At 40.9% G+C, this 19,579-nt stretch overlaps 1 protein-coding gene across 3 annotated transcripts in view; it reads right to left on the bottom strand.

Annotated features, from left to right (window-relative positions):
* Positions 1-161: 161 nt before the first annotated feature.
* Positions 162-19,579, bottom strand: part of cdk5rap2 (CDK5 regulatory subunit associated protein 2) — a 57,342-nt gene continuing 37,924 nt past the window's right edge. For 2 of the 3 annotated variants that reach the window (XM_042337570.1, XM_007902798.2), the window contains 18 exons: positions 19,080-19,312; positions 18,360-18,411; positions 15,604-15,741; positions 14,463-14,707; positions 11,476-11,619; positions 10,516-10,848; positions 9,760-9,885; positions 9,126-9,242; positions 7,922-8,111; positions 7,437-7,558; positions 6,881-7,138; positions 6,211-6,345; positions 5,376-5,641; positions 4,674-4,820; positions 3,655-3,793; positions 3,503-3,549; positions 2,259-2,310; positions 162-950 (listed from right to left, as the gene is read on the bottom strand). In XM_042337570.1, coding sequence (XP_042193504.1) covers positions 811-950; positions 2,259-2,310; positions 3,503-3,549; positions 3,655-3,793; positions 4,674-4,820; positions 5,376-5,641; positions 6,211-6,345; positions 6,881-7,138; positions 7,437-7,558; positions 7,922-8,111; positions 9,126-9,242; positions 9,760-9,885; positions 10,516-10,848; positions 11,476-11,619; positions 14,463-14,707; positions 15,604-15,741; positions 18,360-18,411; positions 19,080-19,312 — 2,884 coding nt within the window. In that variant the 3' untranslated portion in view covers positions 162-810. The remainder of the gene's footprint in view (positions 951-2,258; positions 2,311-3,502; positions 3,550-3,654; positions 3,794-4,673; positions 4,821-5,375; positions 5,642-6,210; positions 6,346-6,880; positions 7,139-7,436; positions 7,559-7,921; positions 8,112-9,125; positions 9,243-9,759; positions 9,886-10,515; positions 10,849-11,475; positions 11,620-14,462; positions 14,708-15,603; positions 15,742-18,359; positions 18,412-19,079; positions 19,313-19,579) is intronic. The other variant, XM_007902801.2, reaches the window with a different exon arrangement.

The raw sequence follows: 19,579 nt of genomic DNA, 5'->3' as shown, positions 1-19,579 counted from the left end.
CTGTGTAGTTCAGACTCATTCAAAGTTAGATCACAGCATTAAATTCAAGATGAATTCAAATAGTGTTGGTTATTAATATCTGCCACTGCCTGAAATATGTTCAAGTCCAGAGGCAACACGAAATGAACAGACATCAAGAAATAAATGGATGACAAGTTCAGTGACAATATAAAAATGTATTAAGAAAAATAAAGAACACTGATTGAGGTCCATACATTCCAGCAAAATGTACAGTAAGGCAGGCCCTTTCTCACACTTTGGAATTGCTCGCAAGAATTCTTTACAATAAAAAAAGGAGTAGTTTGAGGGCAAGGCAGTATACATACCATTGTCTCCTTTTAAAACATGCATCTCAACAGCCACAAAAGAGACGTTACACAGAATTAAAAAAATCATGCAACAAAACACATACACCCCCTCTATTATTTACAAAATGATTTTTTTTACAGTCTACTTATTGTTAAACTGAGGGAATGTACAGAGGTTCACATCTAAAACTATTTTACCAGAGGTCAAAGTTACAATATTGCTGAAAGTCTGCAGTTTAAAAAAAAAGTATTTTAACACTGTTAAACACTGTTTCTACAATCCCATTTGAATAAAAATCCCTTTTTTTTTGCTCATCTCACTTTTTAAGGTAACATCTGAAATCACAGCTGTACCGTTCAGAGTGTAAAGTCCTTTGCAAAGTATTTGAGAAGGGTTTATTGGACAGACATGCAGATCTCACTCTGCACTCAGCTTGTGCAAAAAAAGCTCAAATCATGTTTTTAAACAAAACAATACGGGCATTTAAAAATAGTTATTTCTTCAATAGCTGCAAAGTGATGAGGTCAAGGAGTCGTGTTTCTCTTCAGAAGTAGAGGCAGCATCTTTGCTGGAATCGCTGCCATCGAGGGCCGCTGGATTAATTAGTTCCCATTTACCAGGGGGATATCGGAGGGTTGTGTCTACAGAAGGAAAAACAAATTCCACCAAAATACATCTCAAAGACACCACTAGGTTGTTCTATCAGAGTCAAGTGATCAAACAACTTTCCAAGCGAGTTGCAAAATACCACACAACAAAATAACTGCGGTCAAAAGAAAATGTGGTTCCAACTGTTTTGCAATAGGCACCACAAGCAGATGAGGATCCACACACACCATGTCACAGAAGTACAGCGAGCGAGTACCTGTGCATGTGAGCAGATCAATAAGAAATTGCAAAGCAACAGGAAGTCAGTCTGTTTGTTCTCCCTGTGCCGGCCGGCCAGCTAGTTGGTTTGCGTATATCTACAATTTCAAAAGATTACATATCCTTTGTTCCGCAAATAATATCCTAACCCATCAATCTTTTACTGTTCCATGTGAAAATTGCGTGAATATTGCTACTGCAATTGTGAAAACAATAGGATTACCGCCCCACTTAAGTGAAATTATTGAATATTATACAGCAGTTTTCCCTCCTCCAAGATGTGCAGTCATAAGTGTTACCAATCACTCAGTTCAGTAGGTGAAGCCACTCTCGATCATTATATAGAAAATAACCCTTAATGTGGGTGGAATCTAAGAATTGGCACAAAAACTATGGCAATGAAAAATAAATGTAGGTATATAGAATTAACAGATCACAGTGTTGTCAATGTTGTTAGTATTGTGGTGTGTGGAACTATCGAGTGATAGCAACTTATGAGTTTTTTTTTACTGTCTTCCTTAATCCTTTACATTTTGCCAAACGGAATGTTTTGGACATCAACATCTAGTCAAATATTTCACTCCTTCCCATTTGTTGATTACATTACAGCTGTTATTGATATACAAAATAAAATATATTGCTGAAAAAGGAGTACTTTCAGCTTTCACTAAACCTAAAACTACACACAGCAGAATTCAACCGACACCAATCACTGAGCGGTCAAGAAATCAGGAAAATACGCAGAAACCATTAACCCGCCATGCAATCTTCTTATGCCAGGTTCACTGAGCTTTTAAAATGATCAAGTTCTAGGATGGAACCAATGTGTGAATCTGGATCAAACGGTTCAAAACTTTACATAGCCTTTAAGGAGCAGTGAGTGAACTGTGTTACTGTATAGCGCTAAATAGCGCTGGTCAGTCCAGCTAGCGCTTGAAAACTAGGTGTGTGGGTTTATAAAGCAACTGGGACAATCTTCGGCCAACTGCCATCGAGCCAACTCCAACCTGACACCACCCAGAACAGGATCTTAAAATGGATGTGAACTAGGCACTAGCATGCAGCAGTAATGCTTCACCAACCTTCACTTGGCTTCGGAAAGCCTTTAAGACCAAATACCATGTAATGATTCATCTGCAACAGCTCAGACGAAGGAGAGAAGAGGAGGAGGAGGGAGACAGGAAGAGGAATAAAACATTGAAGTGAATAAGTTTGAAAAGGCAAAATGAGAAGTTCACAACCACAAGCGTTTACAGATGGACACAGAGAAATGTGCAAGAGCGGGAGTGCAGAGAGAACGTCAAACCCAACTGCAAGCCGCTGAACTGTTGTCTTTTCGTAAATATGCTCTAAAAAAAATACATTGCAATTAAAAGCGCCACTTCATTACATTCAAAATAACTTAGAATACTGAGCATACTAAGCATCAAATGCAAGGATTATTATTATTATACATCCCTGGGAAATAATAGTTAGAAACTGCATATGTGGGAGAGCTCAGCACCTGTGAACATATATTGACCATACTGCTATGGGCAAGACTGAGGTCACCTTGTTACCAAGCCGTGTCAGTGCCCATCAGGAGCGAGCTGGAGACCAGGTTTACACTAGAACTCTTTGTAATCAGACTTTAAGAGGAAAAAAATCCCTGTTCCAAGTTTGTAAAGGATATCAAGGCCTTGGAGAAGGTGCAGTGGAGATGTACCAGAATTGTACCAGAGATGAGGGACTTTAGTTATGTGGGGAGACTAGAGAGGCTGGGATTGTTCTCCTTAGAACAGAGAGGGTTAAGGGGAGATTTAATAAAGATGTTCAAAATGATGAGGGGTTTTGATGGAGTAGATAGGTAGAAACTGTTTCCACTGGCAGAAGAGAGTTGTACGGTCTCGAATGCACTGCCTGAAAGGCTGGTGGAAACAGATTCAATAATAACTTTCAAAAGGAAATTAGACAGGTACTTGGAAAGGAAACATTTGCACGGCTATGGAGAAAGAGCAGGGGAGTGGGACTGATTGTGTATCTCTTCCAAAGAGCCGGCTCACACACAATGGGCCGATGGGCCTTCTTCTGTCCTGTAATATTCTATGATTCTACCCCGCAGGAAATATCTCCAGCCAATATCTCCAGTACTAAATTAGCTCAAACTCACATTTGATGATGTGGAGCTTTGTCAAAATAAAGTACCGCTTTCACAACTTTACAACGAGTCGAGAGGATTGATTTGGAGAAGGTACAAATACATCTGAACTCTAGTGTCCACAGCCCCGGTCGGTCGGCATGTTTTAAATGTTTTATCAAAGATTTGTGTTTCTTCAAATGTTCTTACCTCCAGATTTCCTCTAGCCGTCTTCAGGACATTGTGGGTCAGCGACACTTTAAAAGGGGACAGAAGTTTATGTTAGAAACTGGTTTAAAAGTAACAACAACTTGTACTTATATAGCCCCCCCCCATATGTTTGCAGGATGGAGTTTACTCACACTGGTCAATGATGACCTTCTCCATGCCCTCTTTAAGCTGGTTTGTTGTGCGAAGGCGTTTAACCGTGCCGTACAGAAGCCTCTCCTGTTCAGTCAATTTCTTCCGCAGCTGATGTATTTCGTCCTTCACAATTTTGTCCTAAATGAGGAAAAGCATTTGCACACATATATTACATAGGAGTTAGTAGTGTGGTCAGAAAAGACCCGTTTTATCATGCAATTGAGAGTTTTAAAAGCTCATTATTTGACGGCAGCTTTAGTAAAACTCGAAGCTTCTTTTCACCGTCCGTAGTGAAGCCAAAGAGCAGTGTTTGCCGATATGGAGCCTAAGCTGACAATCCCCTATCCAGGGGGCAACTGCATCAGAGAGAAATCAGGAAAACTCGGCTTCTGCTGTACATCTTGGGCAAATGAGCTGTATCATTACTTTGTGAGCTGAGGAATTCACACAGAGAGACTGTTCTGTAACTGTTAGGAGACAACACTTGCTATTATGAATCAGGTTTTGGAACACATTGCCAGTATAAAGAAATTGGCCAAATCCAAATCCAAACACAAAGCTTTGTGGCGATGGTGAATTTGTTCACTGCTCAAGCCATTATCTGCTGACTGAACTTTCTATACTTCTCTGTTGAACCTGAACTCGTAAGTAGCATTTTAGGACTGATGACACTAGGTATATGTTTTCCCTAGGACTCCAGAAATTTCTCACCTTCGCCTCACCCCCTCACTTGCCTCCTTCAAGGCCCATCTCACAACCCTCCTCTTCGACCGTGCTTTTGGTCACCCTCCTACCATCCCTACCCTCCCACCCCTCCTGATACCAACCCTCTGCTCGGATCCAAATCACTGGCCAGAGCCTTGGGATGTTGTTCCGACATGAAAGGCGCTGTGTGAAATGTCATTTGTTGTTGTATTACAGACACAAAAAAGTACACGGGAAAAGATAAAATAAATTATTAGGGAAGCAGCAAAAACCAACGAGGCCTTCTGCACTGCGGTCTCTCTGCTGTTTGTACCGTTTTGTGTTGACCCCCAGCGTTGGCCATAGGACTTGGCAGGGAAACCCTCCAGAAGAGCTTTAGAAAGCGCCCAGCTTCCTCGAGCAGCCGCTGCATGGCGCTGATATCCGACGAGAAGTCCTTTAAGAAAGGTTCATCTGGTTCCTGGAAGCAGAGGGAAACACAGCCCGAGGTGAATCAGACTCTTAAATAAATCACTTTCCCAAGCAGCACAGCTGTGAAGCGTGCAAGTGATCGCAGTGCAGGTCAGAACCTACAACAAGCTGCTCTGAGCACTGGCGGGGTGATGGCGTCGCGCCCAAATTTACACTTGAAAGAAGTTCCCCCGAATTTCACCCGTGCTGACGGAGGAGGCGTTAAGCGCTCTGGGACACACTACCCCAGGTGAAGGGTGCTATATAAATGCAAGTTGTTGTTGTTAAACAGAAGTGAGATGCTTTGTTGCAGGGCATCATCACTCGTCACTGAACTCTACCTCTCCCCTCCTTGATCACAACAACCAGCTCGGGTGCAGATCCCTGACTGCCCAGCGCCTTGGGACGTCCTCCCGACATGAAAGGCGCCGTGTAAATGTAATTTGTTTTTGTTGTTGAACTCGTTCCCTTGGAGTGATGAGTTATGAGGCGTTTACTGTATTTTTCATGGAGTTACTCAGTGTTTGTCCTAATAGTTCCCCGTGTTTCAAGTACAAAGCTTTACCTTTGAGCCTGTGGACCGTTGAGCAACGGTGTTGAGACAATCTCGGAGGCGGGTGTCCATGGCCCGAATCAGCAGCCGTCCCTCTGAGATTAGCTTGCGCAGCGCACTGTAGTCTTCCAGCAGCCCGACCACAAGCCGTCCGTTCTTGTCCGCCCAGATCCGATGGCCTAACACAGGTCTGGCGGGTTTGTGTGACAGATTCTCCACTGAACTGTCACTGCAGTGTGACGAGCTGTCAACGTCATCTTTCGGCAGAGATTTGACTCCTGGAATGGAAAGCGGATTCATTAATATTGCATTTAAATATTACCCTTTTTAAATTATTTTTAATTACAGACAAAAATACACGTGCAAGAATACCAAACATTCTAACACGGATTTAAAAAAAAGGGATAATAATAATAATAATAATCCTCACATTTGATATAGCGCTTTTCACGTCGGGAGGACGTGCCAAAGCGCTTCAAGGAACACACTGTAAAGTGAATTCACTGTATATTTGTGGGCGAATGCGGCAGCCAATTGCGCACAGCAATGTCCCACAAACAGTCGTGGATTGAAAATGACCAATTTATTATTGTGTTTGGTTTTGGAGGGAATATTATTAGGCTCTGTGTGGAGTAAGGAAACTTGCCCAAGGTTTCGCCCTCTGCCTGGAATTGAACTCAGGTCTCTCACTTGCAAAGCGAGTGCTCTAACCACTGAGCTACAGGACTCCACATGCGCCTTTTAGTAATATTAATTCAATGTCAAAATTACATTGGGTCAATACTATTAGTGCAATATCTATTTCAAGCATAAATTCAATCGGAAAGTCATTTTGGCATATTCTCACCCGGGATTCGGAACAGTAAACCATCTGTGACACTGACTTCTGGGGGGAAATCGGCAGGTTTTGGAGTTGGGATTCCAAGAGATTGGAAGGTTTCTTTACCATCTCCAGCAGCATCAGATCTGTCAGCTTTGAAATCTGTCAAACACAACAGTAGGATTATAACACTGGTGAGTGTTAAGAGTCAGGAGAGCCATTGTGGTAAACACACACACATCATTTTACTGGTAACATGCCCATCATTTATAGGAAATAGTTGAATATTGAAATGGCATTCTCAGAACCATTTACGTTTCGCCCACTTTAAAGTATGTTCTGTGAAACATTTTGATAAGTCTCAACGACAAGATAGAGTGTTAAGTCAAATGCAAGGATAATTATTAACATTTATCTGAAGAGGATGGTCAAAGTTTAATTACAATTGAATTAATCTGCAAAGAAATACTGTATAATACACTGTTCATCTGCTCTTTAATGATTTCCCCTATTTTTCTTATGATACGGGCAGGATGTGGGTTATCATCCACACCCTGCTGACGTACATCATCATTACTGAGCAACAAGATCTTCATATTACATCAGCTACATTCATACGCTATTATTCCTCCAAATTTAAAGGTGTTTTTAACACATCGATTCTCTTAATAGAAAGGAGATGGAATCAAATTCTTACCTTGATAAAAGCGTCTGCTCCCAGAAGATGTTTGGTCTCTAGCCAGAAGATAATTGATATTAATAGTGGATGGGCTGCTGTCGTTCTTCCCACTTCCCTTTTGAAGCTGTTCTTCAAGCTTCTGGCGCAGAGCATTGTTAGTCTGAATGCTGCGCTCCAGGTGAATCCGTAAACTGCGGATCTCTGCCAGGAGTTCACTCAGATCAAGTGGACCCTGGGAATCCTTTGCTGGCCCACAGGTCGCATCTTGTGAGGGTTCTAGGGGTGGGGAGAAAATGTTTTTGTGAGGTTTTTGTGAGATTGTGGTAACCCTGAAAATTCCTTTACAGCTATTCTAACAAAGAGAGGCCAAAAAAAAATCTGACCCGTGACATCGACTTATCTGAAATAAGCATCGACCGAGGTTAAAAACTTTTTGTTTGACATCTCAATTAAAGCAAATCATTTTGCCAAGGTTTTATGTGAAGCAAGATTAGATGTGATAAGCTTTAAGTTGTGTGTGTGTGTGTCTACGTATGTATGTATATGGTGTGTATGTATGTGGCTGTATAAATACCTGCTTTCTTTTCCTTGGCTTCTCTTAGCTGCTCGTATACTCGAAGTTCAACTTGTAGTGATTTCAGGAGCTGCTGGTTCTCTGTAACCTTTTCGTTCTGTAAGGCGAGCTCTCTTTGTAACCTGTCACAGAAAGCAAACTAGCAAAACCCAATCTGTGCACCACGCCCTCCTTTTAACTTTCTCTCAAAAACAATCCCCCCACAAGTTAAATTCAACCTTCTACCTAGTAGCTAATACACAAAGAAACACATGAACCCTTCTAACTGGCCGATTCCTCAGGCAAAGATCACACAGTCTCACAAAAGGAACTTGCAACCATTAAGTTAATTCAAACAGATGTAACTATTTGCTTTCCCGAACTATTTCAGTTTTGGATTAAATTGCTTTGCGACTTTGCCAACTGCTAGAATAACAAGAACAACAACAACCACTTATATAGCGACCTGCAGGTGGGGTAGCGTCCTGGAGCGCTTCAACCAATACCTGTTGATTTCATCGCAACTTTGATGCAGCTCGTCAGTGAGTCGTTTATTTTCTTCGTGACCGCTGCTGGCTTTAGCCTGCAGTCGCCCTTGCTCCCTCCTCACTCGCTCGCACTCGCTGCGCAGGTGTTCGATGGTGACATTCCTCTTCGAAAGCGACTCTTTCAGTTTCTCGTTTTCCCTTTGCTTGTCTGCAAGAGAAAGTTTCAACTCATTTCCACGATTTCACACCTCATAAACATCAGACCTATTCTTCTCAGCAATTTCCAACTACTCATTTCCCAGTTTGACGACATTGTCAACTAACCTACAAATGCAGGGAGACCAAAAGTCGTGAAGCTATAATAATAATCCTTGCATTTGATATGGTGCTTTTCACGTCTTCGAGACGCCTCAAAGTGCTTCACAGAATATACTGTAAAGTGAATTGACTGTACATTTGTGGGCGAAACATGGCAGCCATTTGCGAACAGCAGTGTCCCACAAAGTCGTAGATTGAAGTGACCAATTTTTTTTTTTTTTTTTGAGGGATTATTATCAGGAGTCTGGAGTAAGGAAACTTGCCCAAGGTTTTGTCCTGCCGGGAATAGAACCCAGATTTCTCGCTTGCGAGGTGAGTGCTCTAACCACTGAGCTACTCTATCATCTAAAAAAAAAATCATTTCTTTATTTACTTATTAGACATTGTAATGGTATCATAACTTTTTAGTCACCCTGTATGACCACTATGCACGAGTGAGAAATCATCTGAGAAAAGCCCTGAAATGTTTATAGGCATTATATCAAATGGAAGGATTATAATAAACTATTACTCTATTGCAAACCCAATGTGCTACATTCAAAAGCTTTCAAATGGCTTCTTGGAGAACAGATCAAGATGAAAGTTTCGGGAAATAAACTATTTAATACTCATTGTGGAAGATTATTTTCCCTGATCTGGAATTCCCTGAACTCATATGGTCTGGAATGCACTGCTTGAAAGGGTGCTGAAAACAGATTCAATAACAAGTTACAAAAGGGAATTGGATAGGAACTTCAAAAGGATATGGGGAAAGAGCTGGGGCGTGGGACCGATTGGGTAGCTCTTTCAAAGAGCCGGAAAAGGCACAACGGGCCGAATGGCTTCCTTATGCGCTGTAATATTCCATGATTCTATCTACAGGACTGGTCTCTCCTGATCGCGCAATACTCGCTCAAACACTTACCCCGTGAACCTCTCATCAGTTCCTCCTTTAAAGCCTGGTTTTGTTCTTTCAGGTAATGAATCTTGTCGGTCAGGTGACTGTGTTCTTCTGAGCCGTGGATGAAGATATTTGTGGAAGCTGAAAGCGAGAAGAATTGTTTTAACTCAAGCTGATCTCAGGATCTGCAGTGACTTTGGCAACCATGCGGAGGATTTTGTTTAAGCCGGGTGGGAGAAGAGCAGGGCAGAGCTGAAGCTTGTTGAATAGATAATAATAATAATCATCATCCTTGCATTCGATATAGAGCCTTAAAACGTCTTTGAGACGTCTCAAAGCCCTTCATAGGATGTACTGTAACGTGAATTGACTGTACATTTAACACTGGATTTAGCCAAACTGGTTTGGAGTGTGGACTAAGGTCCCTATCCCCACTGGTTTGCTTATAAGATGGCTGCCCTATAGACCCGAGGTTGGTTTCAGCATAGGCTGTTGATCCCTGCACTAAAACATAGGGACAACTTTTAGGTTGTTGCTGACAGTTCCATCGGGTTGGAATTTTATGGACTTCCGACATCCGCCTTCTAACGGAGTTCTGATTATTTTTGTGGGTTTTGCTTCTCAGCACAGGTAGCAAGTGGCAGGAATGTCTGATCACCTGGATCACGCTCAGCTTCAGCCAGTCGCCGCTCAAGTTGTTCTCTTAACCGGTCGTTGTTTCTGATCGATTCGTCCAGACGCTCCCTCAGGCTGCGGATTTCATGAAGGTGCTCAGCTAATAAATCTAAGGTAAAAAGAGGTTGCATTAGTACGAAGCTCAGCAAGTGTCTCCACTTCTGAAATGACATGAAAGAACCTCACTGTACAGCAACCTCAGATAATAACAATAATCCTTGCATTTGATATCTTGCCTTACCACGTCTTTGAGGCATCTCAAAGCACTTTGCAGAATATACTGTAAAGTGAATTGACTGTTTATTTGTGGGGAAATGTGGCAGCCAATTGGGCATAGCAATAATAATAATAATAATAATCCTTGCATTTGATATAGCGCTCTTCACGTCAGGAGGACGTCCCAAAGCGCTTCACAGAACACACTGTAAAGTGAATTGACTGTATATTTGTGGGCGAACGCGGCAGCCAATTGCGCACAGCGCACAATGTCCCCACAAAGTCGTGGATTGAGTGACCAAAATATATATTTTTTTGAAGGGATTATTACCCTTTAAATTATTGATTCACGTATATGCAAAGGAGGGAAACGAGGATAAACACGAGACACAATTCAGATTTCAAGTGTCCTTTACAGATGTACTCCAACCAATGACCTGACTATTAATAATAATCCTTGAATTTGATGTAGTGTCTTATCACATCGTCGAGATGCCTCAAAGCACTTCATTAAATGTCATACCTGCAGCACTTAGGCCAGAGTCAAATCTTTGCTCTTTGGACATTGCAATCTGCTGGTTCGATTTTAAAGACCGATCACTGTCGAGTGAGCGAGTGGTCTGGTGACCAGTCCCCTCTTGTCCCTCTGTCAAGATGGATCGATGCAAGTCCAGTTCCGTCCTCAATGTCTCATTCAGGTCTTCTTTGCTCTTCAGCTGGTCATGCAAGGTGGCGTTTTCTCTCTGCAGCTCAAACAGCTTCTGGTTAAGCAAAGATGTCTGAGCACCAACATTTTCACTTGTCCTGTCACTGTGAGGCAACGTTTGTACTGGCAATGGGCTCCCTGCCACATCCTCTGTACAGTAGAAAGACAAAGAGGATTTTATACATCACGTCTGCAAATGCAACTAAAGTCATCAAAATCTTGAAATTATGCTCACTTAATGAGAATTCATTTTGAACAATGGTAATATTTGCTGCCACCATTGTAAAGGTCAAGCCAAATCAGTTTCCAAATCTAGAGTGGGACAGTTGTGAATAAAAGTATTCTGGCATATGGATTTAGAAACACAACCTGTAAACGCGATTTGCATTTAGGAAGCTACACAATCTGATTTTCTATTGTGAACATGCTCACTGACTAGGAGTCTGACATAATAAGAATATTCCTTGCAATTGATATAGCGCCTTATCACGTCGTTGAGACCAAATTATTATGAGTATTTTGTATTGACATAAGAAGTAAGTGCACACTTTGGGGCTGCAGAGACATATATTCGGTTAAAAGATATTGAAAAAGATATGCCAGGGCCGTTGATGGCAGTGGTGAGTGCCTTACAATCCAATTTCACTATCTTTAAATAAATCTTTTTTTAAAAAAATAAATTCTTTAAACTTTGAAGACTTAATAGCATTACATAAAGTTCTCACCCAGTGGCCAACACAAGTGTAGATCACATATCATTAAAAAATGAATACAAACCAGGATGTAGCGCCTTGTCATCTGGAGTGATGGAAAGTCCAGACCGTGTTTTTCGCTCTGCCGTCTGCTCATTAATCTGCAGGTTTGTACTCGAGCCGGCAGCTGAGAAACCACTTTGAGAAGATGATCGGTACTTGGCAATATCTGGTAAAAACAAGAACTTATCATAATATTTGTATGAATTCTAAATTAGTCCTAGATTCAGTGGACTGAGCTAAAAGTACAGCAACATAAAGGAGCCAACAGTCATACAAGAGTCTTTATTTTATCTGTAGTACCCACACTAAAGAAATAAAACTCCGGCTTCAACAACATCAACAAATTACATTTATTTATATAGCATCTTTCACGTCGGAAGGATATCCCAAAGCGCTGGAAAGTCAAGGGTTTGCACCCAAAGGGTAAAAAGTAGGAGGTGGGTGAAGTCACGGTGAAAGAGGAAGTTCTTGAGATGGACTTTCAAGGAGGCAAGGCAAGGGGTGAGGCAGAGGGATTCCGGGATGGAGTTCTAGAGAATGGGTGCAGAGAAGCTGAAGACCCAACTGTCAATGGTGGAGCGGGCAGGCTGGGGGACATGGAGCAGGCCAGTTCCCGCCGTGCGGAGATGTTGATCTGCTGTCAATGGATCACAGAGGTAGGGAGGAGCAAGCCACAAAGCTAGAGTTCCCCCAAATCAGCCGCTTGAAGACGTTTACAGTAGAAATTCACAAATTGTCAACAAATACGAGAAGAAAAGAAAATAGCTTTGAATATAATTTGAAATTCTTGTCTCCAAAGTCTTCAAAGCTATTCTGATGCCTTCTCTGAAGGGCCTGCGTAAACTCTTGGAAAATATCACCACCCAACTGAATTTTGCAAATAATACTCCCTCAAAAGTATGGAAACATACATCGCACACATCAGTTTTATTAGCAGTTAAAGATTGCAACTGCTAAGGCAACTTGCAGTTTTTTTTTAACAGCAGCTTTCATGTAAGCACATGCCACTCACTGTACCTGCCCGTTCCTCCTTAGCAGCTCTAACTATTTTCCTCCATTTCCCACGCACGCAAATGACGTTCCCTCGCTTCACCTCCTCACTGCTCACTTTCTCCTCGTCAATTCCCATCATTGGTATCAGAGGTTCAGTTGAGGATTTCACCGCTTTAATTTGAAGAAATTTAGAAACTCGAGCCACCTAAGCGATAGCGAAATTGTTCCGATTTGTTTTTGAATATCGACTTTTATGAGGATTTGCTGCCAGGATCCCGACTCTAACATCGCCAAGTGACCCAATCAGGCAGTACACCTGCAGCCAGCCCTGGGAACCTGCTCATGCCAGTATCAAAGGAATTCAATCATATTGTCTTTGGTTTCCATTTGATAAGTGTGCCTTTCAGATTAAACAGGATACTGGCGATAAATTATGCAGCTTTGTAAGCCACGAAGGAAAGCTACACCAGCTGAGCTACCCGCGTTTGCTTCATGTTAGTGAATTAAAGTCCTTTCAAGACAATAAACAGAGGACTGGATTATTAATCTTTCTTCATATTGGTTACTACCAGAGGTCCCGCCAGCCTGTTCAGGTGGACGTTAAAGATCCCATGGCTCTATTCGAAAAGAGAAGGGAGTTTCTCTCTCCTGGTGTCCTGGCCAACAATCCCCCAAATAAAATTGGTTGCTCACTCCACAGCTGTTTGTGGGACACTGTTGTGCACAATTGTGCAGCTGCATTTGCCTACAAATATAGTAATTCTGGGACGTTACCCTGCGTGAGGGGTGCTATATAAATGCAATTTGTTGTTGGTCACTCCATTTCACAGTGAATCCTGTGAGAGCTTTGAGACGTCCTTCTGATGCGATAAGATGCAAAGATTATTATTACTACTAGAGCTTTGTTTAATAGGATTTTGTTTTTAAACAAATATCTAACCTCTGCACCAGGTTACTGAACCCTCCCTGCAAAGCAGCAGTCAAGGATAGATCTGCATGAATAGATATCTGGCCTCAAAACCCACTTTGTTGTGACAAGAACACTTCATTACATATTGAACACAGGTTATTAATGAAGCCTATAGGCTCAACATCTGAAATGAATAAAAACATGCAAGAAACTGCACTGTATTAGAACATAATCAACAGATCTACAGTTTTGAGGAAGGGAAGCAGGAGGTGAAAGGAATATTCAATTGGATTTAAATTCTTTCTATTCCTTTTAAATTAATTTAATTCTGTTTTTTTGGAGTTTTGTAAAATCTGCCTTCCTCGTTATTTCCTCTCCCTTTTATGCCACAGTGGAAAGGGAGGGCAAGTGACTGGACTCTAGACTGCTGTTCTGGTCATACTGAAAGGAGAGCTCACTCGTCAGCCCTCTCTTGCCTCCCTGGGCAAGCTGCTGTGTTGTGTTGGACCTTCAGGACAGTATAGATCAGGACAGACCAACTGGCAGCCCGCGGGCCAATTTCATCCCCCACTCCATTTCATCTGGCCCACCCACTCCCTTCATAACCCGTAAAGGTTGTTGTTATGTGATGTCTCTGGAAGGGAACACAAAAATATCACTTATGCGGCCGTTTCTCAAATAGGGCATCCGGCCCTCACCAGCCAAAAGGTTGGCCCACTCTGACCCAGATAACTGAACAGGAAGTGTAAGGTGTACCCACATCCTAGTCAGTCCTCTGAGTCGCTGTGAGTTGGACAACCTACAAGCTAAATCGCCTAATAATTTCAGACTCTTAAAGGAATTCTAGTGTCCTCAAATTCAGAAATTACAATGTGCGGGACAGAATGGACCTTCTGCACGGAATACATCTGAGTAATTTTTAAACCTGAAGAGACTTGTATAGATAGATGGACGTAGAATGCAATGGAAGAGCAACTATTTTGATTGGAGAGAGATTTCTAAGGAAGCAGAGTATCATTTTATATGTGGAGGACACAGTAGGCACGAAGTAGTTTTTTTTCAAAGGCAAAAACCGCCCAATAATAACAGCAAAAGACGCAATGTACCGTCTGAATCTTGCGAAAGCCTCCTCTGTAAACGACTGTGCCGAACACTGTAGTCGTGAATTAGGTTTTCACCAATCTTCCGTGCTTCGGGAGTGGTTGACCGACTTTCGTGTGAACGAACGGAGCTCTGATCCGATGCCTCGCAATATGAAGAGAGGTGGCTGTTGGACATGTGCGACTGAGCTCTTAGCTGTTGCTCCAGGTGACAAATGGTTTTGTTCTTCTCCTGAACCTCTTTTGTAAGTCTGCAGAGAAGAAAAATGGTCAGATTAAACGCATTGTAATTTCCTCTAAGTTAAATTCGAAGTGTTCCCATTTCATTATCCTCCACATACAGAAGGAAGTGCATGTCACCTTTCACGTAGGATGAATTTCTCAAAGCAAGTCACAATGATGATGGGAAATCACCAAGCAACAACAAAAAGGGGGGGAATTTGAGGATATGGATCAAAGGTATAATCAGAAAGATGTTTTAGGAGGGAGTTGAAGGCAAGAAAAGAAAGCAGGGCCAAGGGATTTTTGAAGAGAGTTCCAGAGAGGGAAGATGGAGAATAGGGCTGGAGAAGGTTGTAAAGATAATGGGATATCCTGAATGGATGCACCCTCACCTACACCTAACTATTGCAGCTAACTATTACTGAGTATTTTACATGACTTTCCACTGAGAGAATCTTAATTTGTTTGTGGTAAAGGAAATGGAAGCAGGTATCTTGACAAATACATAACAAAATTGCTGTAGGCTTGCTACAACGCAGAAATACAACTACAAAGTCCTTCAGTGAGCTTCCTTTCCCACCAAGAAAGTCCGACTCCAGAACACCCATTTTGTATCATTGACACAAGAATTCAAATAATAATCCTTGCATTTGATATAGCGCCTTATCATGTCATTGTGAGTCTCAAGCGCTTCCCAGAATGTACTGTAAAGTACATTGACTATCGTTTGTGGGCAAAACATCTGTTCATAACAAAACACTCACTGTTTTGTATGATATTTAAGCTTAATTTTCCAATTAAGTTTAAAATCATAATCTGAGTTTAATTTGAACAGTAGCCACACACATTCAAAGAGTGAAAATAAAATCACACTTTTTTAAAAAAAAAGAAAGCCTAATCGCAGCAATGTGAAGTATAAACTTACTGGTCAAGTTGTTCTTTAGTTGACTGTGACAAGGACTGATTCTGAAGCAGGAGGTCATTCAACTGCTTTTGCAGCTGACTTCGTTCACTCTCAAGCTGCTTTCGAAGATACAGAATTTCATGCTGTAGGTTGCGAGGACTAGCCAAAGAGAAGGAGAACAGAGACTCTCGGTAGATGGGGCTAATTTTGGAAAGCATGCTCGTTTGCTTTAAATGCACGCCAGGAGCCAAAAATGTGCCCTAAGCATGTCCAAGGCACTTATGCATTCGTGTACAGAGTAGTGAGAGCACAGAGTGAGTGAGAGAGCATGGAATCTTCTCACAGCAACCTAAACGCGGAGAAAAAGCTTCAAGGCCATTTTGCCTTCACTTTATACAAAGCAAAATAAAATAAACCAAAATAGCTTGGAAGCAAAATGTTGAGAGAGACATTGGCAACTTTCAGAAGGTTAGCAGAAGGCATCAGGCAAGTCATTCACATGTTAGCTGACCTCCATTTCCCTGAACTCATCGTTACTGAACGACTTGTACAAACATTCCACACCCAAGCAACACAAATACTGCCCCAAACTTTCAGTTCAGCTTCGCCTCAACAGAGAGGGAACACAGGACCATTTCTCTCGCTTTAAAATCTCCTCTGTTGAGCACTCAGAAGATCTATTATCTTAAGAACAGTGGTGTTTGAGATTAACAAGTGCGTTAAGGATTAGTGTCCCACTCCACAGCTTCAGCAGATTATTCAATTTAATCATACATGGTGGAACAGCATCTACCTCAACAGAAATTTATCATGGACCTGCTTAAATGCTCCAAACGAGACTCTTGCTTAGACCTTGGTCACAAGTTTCCTTTTGGTGTAAGGAGCTATTTACTGTATGACATTGCAAGAGGCAGTGTACTTCAGAACAGTTAATATTTCTGCCGCTATAGAGTTTGTGGTTCAAATAAATTCTGCCCAAAAATGCCGAGATTTTAGAAAATGGATCTTTTTATAAATTTGTATAGATTCTGATTCATGCTCCGCCAACATAATTTTTCAAGTCTGACAGGTGAACAGTAATACATATAAAACTAAAACTACTTAAATCTAATTACAAGTAAAAGATACGCTTTAAAGAGAGATTTGATGGTTTTAAACGCATTTATTCTGCTTCACAAAAAAAATGACTGAGATCATGTAAATGCCCAGTAAGTATTTTTTTGCATTTCCAACTTCTAAAAGTAACACTGTAAATTAACTTGGAGCTGCAAATCCTTGTTGTCTGACCACCCCCAGTTCCTTACCCAAAAGGCTCACTACTATATCTATCTCCATAACTGACCTTCAAAGGGAGTGTGAATGGCAGTAATCCTTGCATAATAAACCTTGCATTTGATATAGCGCCTTATCACATCTCTGAGATGTCTCAAAGCGCTTCACAGAATATACCGTAAAATAAATTGACTGTATATTTTGTTGGCGAAACGTGGCAGCCGATTGTGCACAGCAGTGTCCCACAAACAGTCGCGGATTGAGTACTGGGCAGGTGAGGCTAGTCAAGCACTTACCAGACGAAAGAACAGTTTAAATATTATACTGCAAAAATGGGTCTATTTAAATCCAATAAAAAGGCCTATTTAAATATAAACTGTACACAAGAACTCCTTTACAAATAGGATTTCCTTCTGTTTTTAATCGGAAATGTTTGCAAAACTTTGCAGCTTTAATATGAATGCAGAGAAGAAAGCAAATGAATGTGGTCAGGCCTGCTCAGACCATTAATCTATCTGGCCTCTCCACAGTCAGCTATTCACTCCTAGATGAAACTTTGAATAACTCTTCATCATAATTAATGCGCTTGACATTTCAGGCAATTAGGAAAAACCTTAAAATAATTCATTGAAGAACTCTGATCGGTCAGATCAGCACACCTACATACGTCAGTTTGAAACAGATGAGTCATAAGTAAATAGCACGGATTGACCTTGATTTAGTCGTTATTACAATTAAATGTATATGACATTTCAAATCAGTTGGAAAGATGGGCTCTACAAAACCTCATAATTCGCTCCAGTACATTGTTCAGTCAAATGAATTGCGTCAAATGAAACCTTATTACAGTGAAACAGATGAAATGTAAGCAATTAGCACGGATTAACGGATTTAGTTACATAACCTATGTGTAATTGGGCTGTTCAATGGCTGAGATAAACTGAATGCAGGACATTCAAATCATCTATTCATAGCTACCTATATTTTCCTGACAAGAAGATAGTTGGCTACACAGAACCAGTTTGCTAATGTCCAACTGTGAGACATACAATTACAATCTAATAATAATCCTTGCATTTGATATAGCGTCTTATCATGTCTTCAAGACATCTCAAAGCGCTTCACAGAATATACTGTAAAGTGTAGTGACTGTGCATTTTGTGGGCGAAACTGATACATATCTGATTTAGATATCAGATAACCAGATTTAACCCTCTCACAAATTCTTTAACAGATACGTTTTTCTTTAAAAAGCTACAGAAAATCTTTCTTGGAACTAAATTTGGATGTACATTTTAACACCTGGTCATGTGCACCAAAATCGCATTGAATTCTGATCATTATAAGTTGCATTAATATTCAAAACAAACACTTCTGTCACTATCCAAATCCTGCTCATTCAATCTCATCTCACGCAATATTTGGCCCGTTTCATCCAGGTTGCAGTTATAAAGAGATGCAAATTCCAGTTTTGATTAAAGAGTTCTGACCTAAAAATTGCTTACCTTTGAGCCAAATCAAGAAACGTGTGGTCTCCACCAACTGAGGATATTTCCCCTGCAAGAATGAAAGAACACAGAAGTAAAAATCTAAGGTTTGTATTGTTTTTCATTATAAAAAAAGGTGTTCATATTTAGCATTCCAAGACCATTGTTCTTTATACAGTAATAATAATATAATCCTTGCATTTGATAGAGCGCTTTTTCACGTCTTCTCGACGTCTCAAGTATATTTGTGGGCGTAATCCAACATGCATTATATTTGCTATAGAACCAGTCAGTAAAATCAGTAAAATTGCTGAAGTTAATGCACAATAATGGGGGATCAACCATATGAATCCTTTTCATCCATTTGAAACCATCCGCATTACAATCAAAGGTCTAACACGATTTGATATAGAAATGTACTTTGAACATCTTTGCTGTAAAGTCATGCTGAGGAATACAAGCCAAGAAATCTTGTCATCAGTCAGGCCTGACCAATCATTTTACGCCCAAAATCATCTTAAGCAACATGAACTGCATTTCTCCCTTCTTACAGCCTACAAGAAGCTGGTGCTAACACTCAAACATCTAGTAAGCTGAACTGAGCCGTCAAGAGACGGCAAACAATTTTGTTGCTTTCTTTTAAAAACAAATGTTTCCTTCAAGCTGCGTATAGCTTTCAGCATATTATGATATATTATTATTATTATTATTATTTGACAGAAATGTTTGGTCGCTTACCATTGTCAAGGTTGCCTTCCAGCTTAACCACCAGCTGCAAGCTCTCATCAAGCTGCTCACGGAATGCCTCTCCGATGTAATAATCAACATCGCTGGCCTGCAGAAGTTCCTCAAAGCCTTTGGTAAGACCCACGAGTTGTTGGTAGTGCAAGGTACAGATATTACAGCTTTCTTTAATTTGCTGGCGGAGGTGCGACAGATCTCTTGCTTGGGACTGTATTAGTGGATCATATCTGAAAGGAACATGGAACATGTGTCATTGTTATTGCCCAATTTGCCAGTTAAAAATCTGCCCTCAAGTTACAATACGTCCATCAAATATCCAGTTATTGTTCCCATAGCTGCTGTATGAGTTATACCAAATTTTCAAATGAAGTATTTGTAAAACCTGATCTGCTGGAAGTTACTATTACAGTAGATAACAAGCTTCAAATCCTCCAGATTGGAGCTAGAGCTCACAAAAGTCTGGTTCTCAGGTGAATTATTAATTCATTAAGTTA

Source organism: Callorhinchus milii, unplaced genomic scaffold (genome assembly GCF_018977255.1).
Source record: "Callorhinchus milii isolate IMCB2004 unplaced genomic scaffold, IMCB_Cmil_1.0 Scaffold8, whole genome shotgun sequence".
In the NCBI taxonomy this organism is placed as follows: Eukaryota; Metazoa; Chordata; class Chondrichthyes; order Chimaeriformes; family Callorhinchidae; genus Callorhinchus; species Callorhinchus milii.
This window is presented reverse-complemented; position numbering and strand designations above follow the sequence as displayed.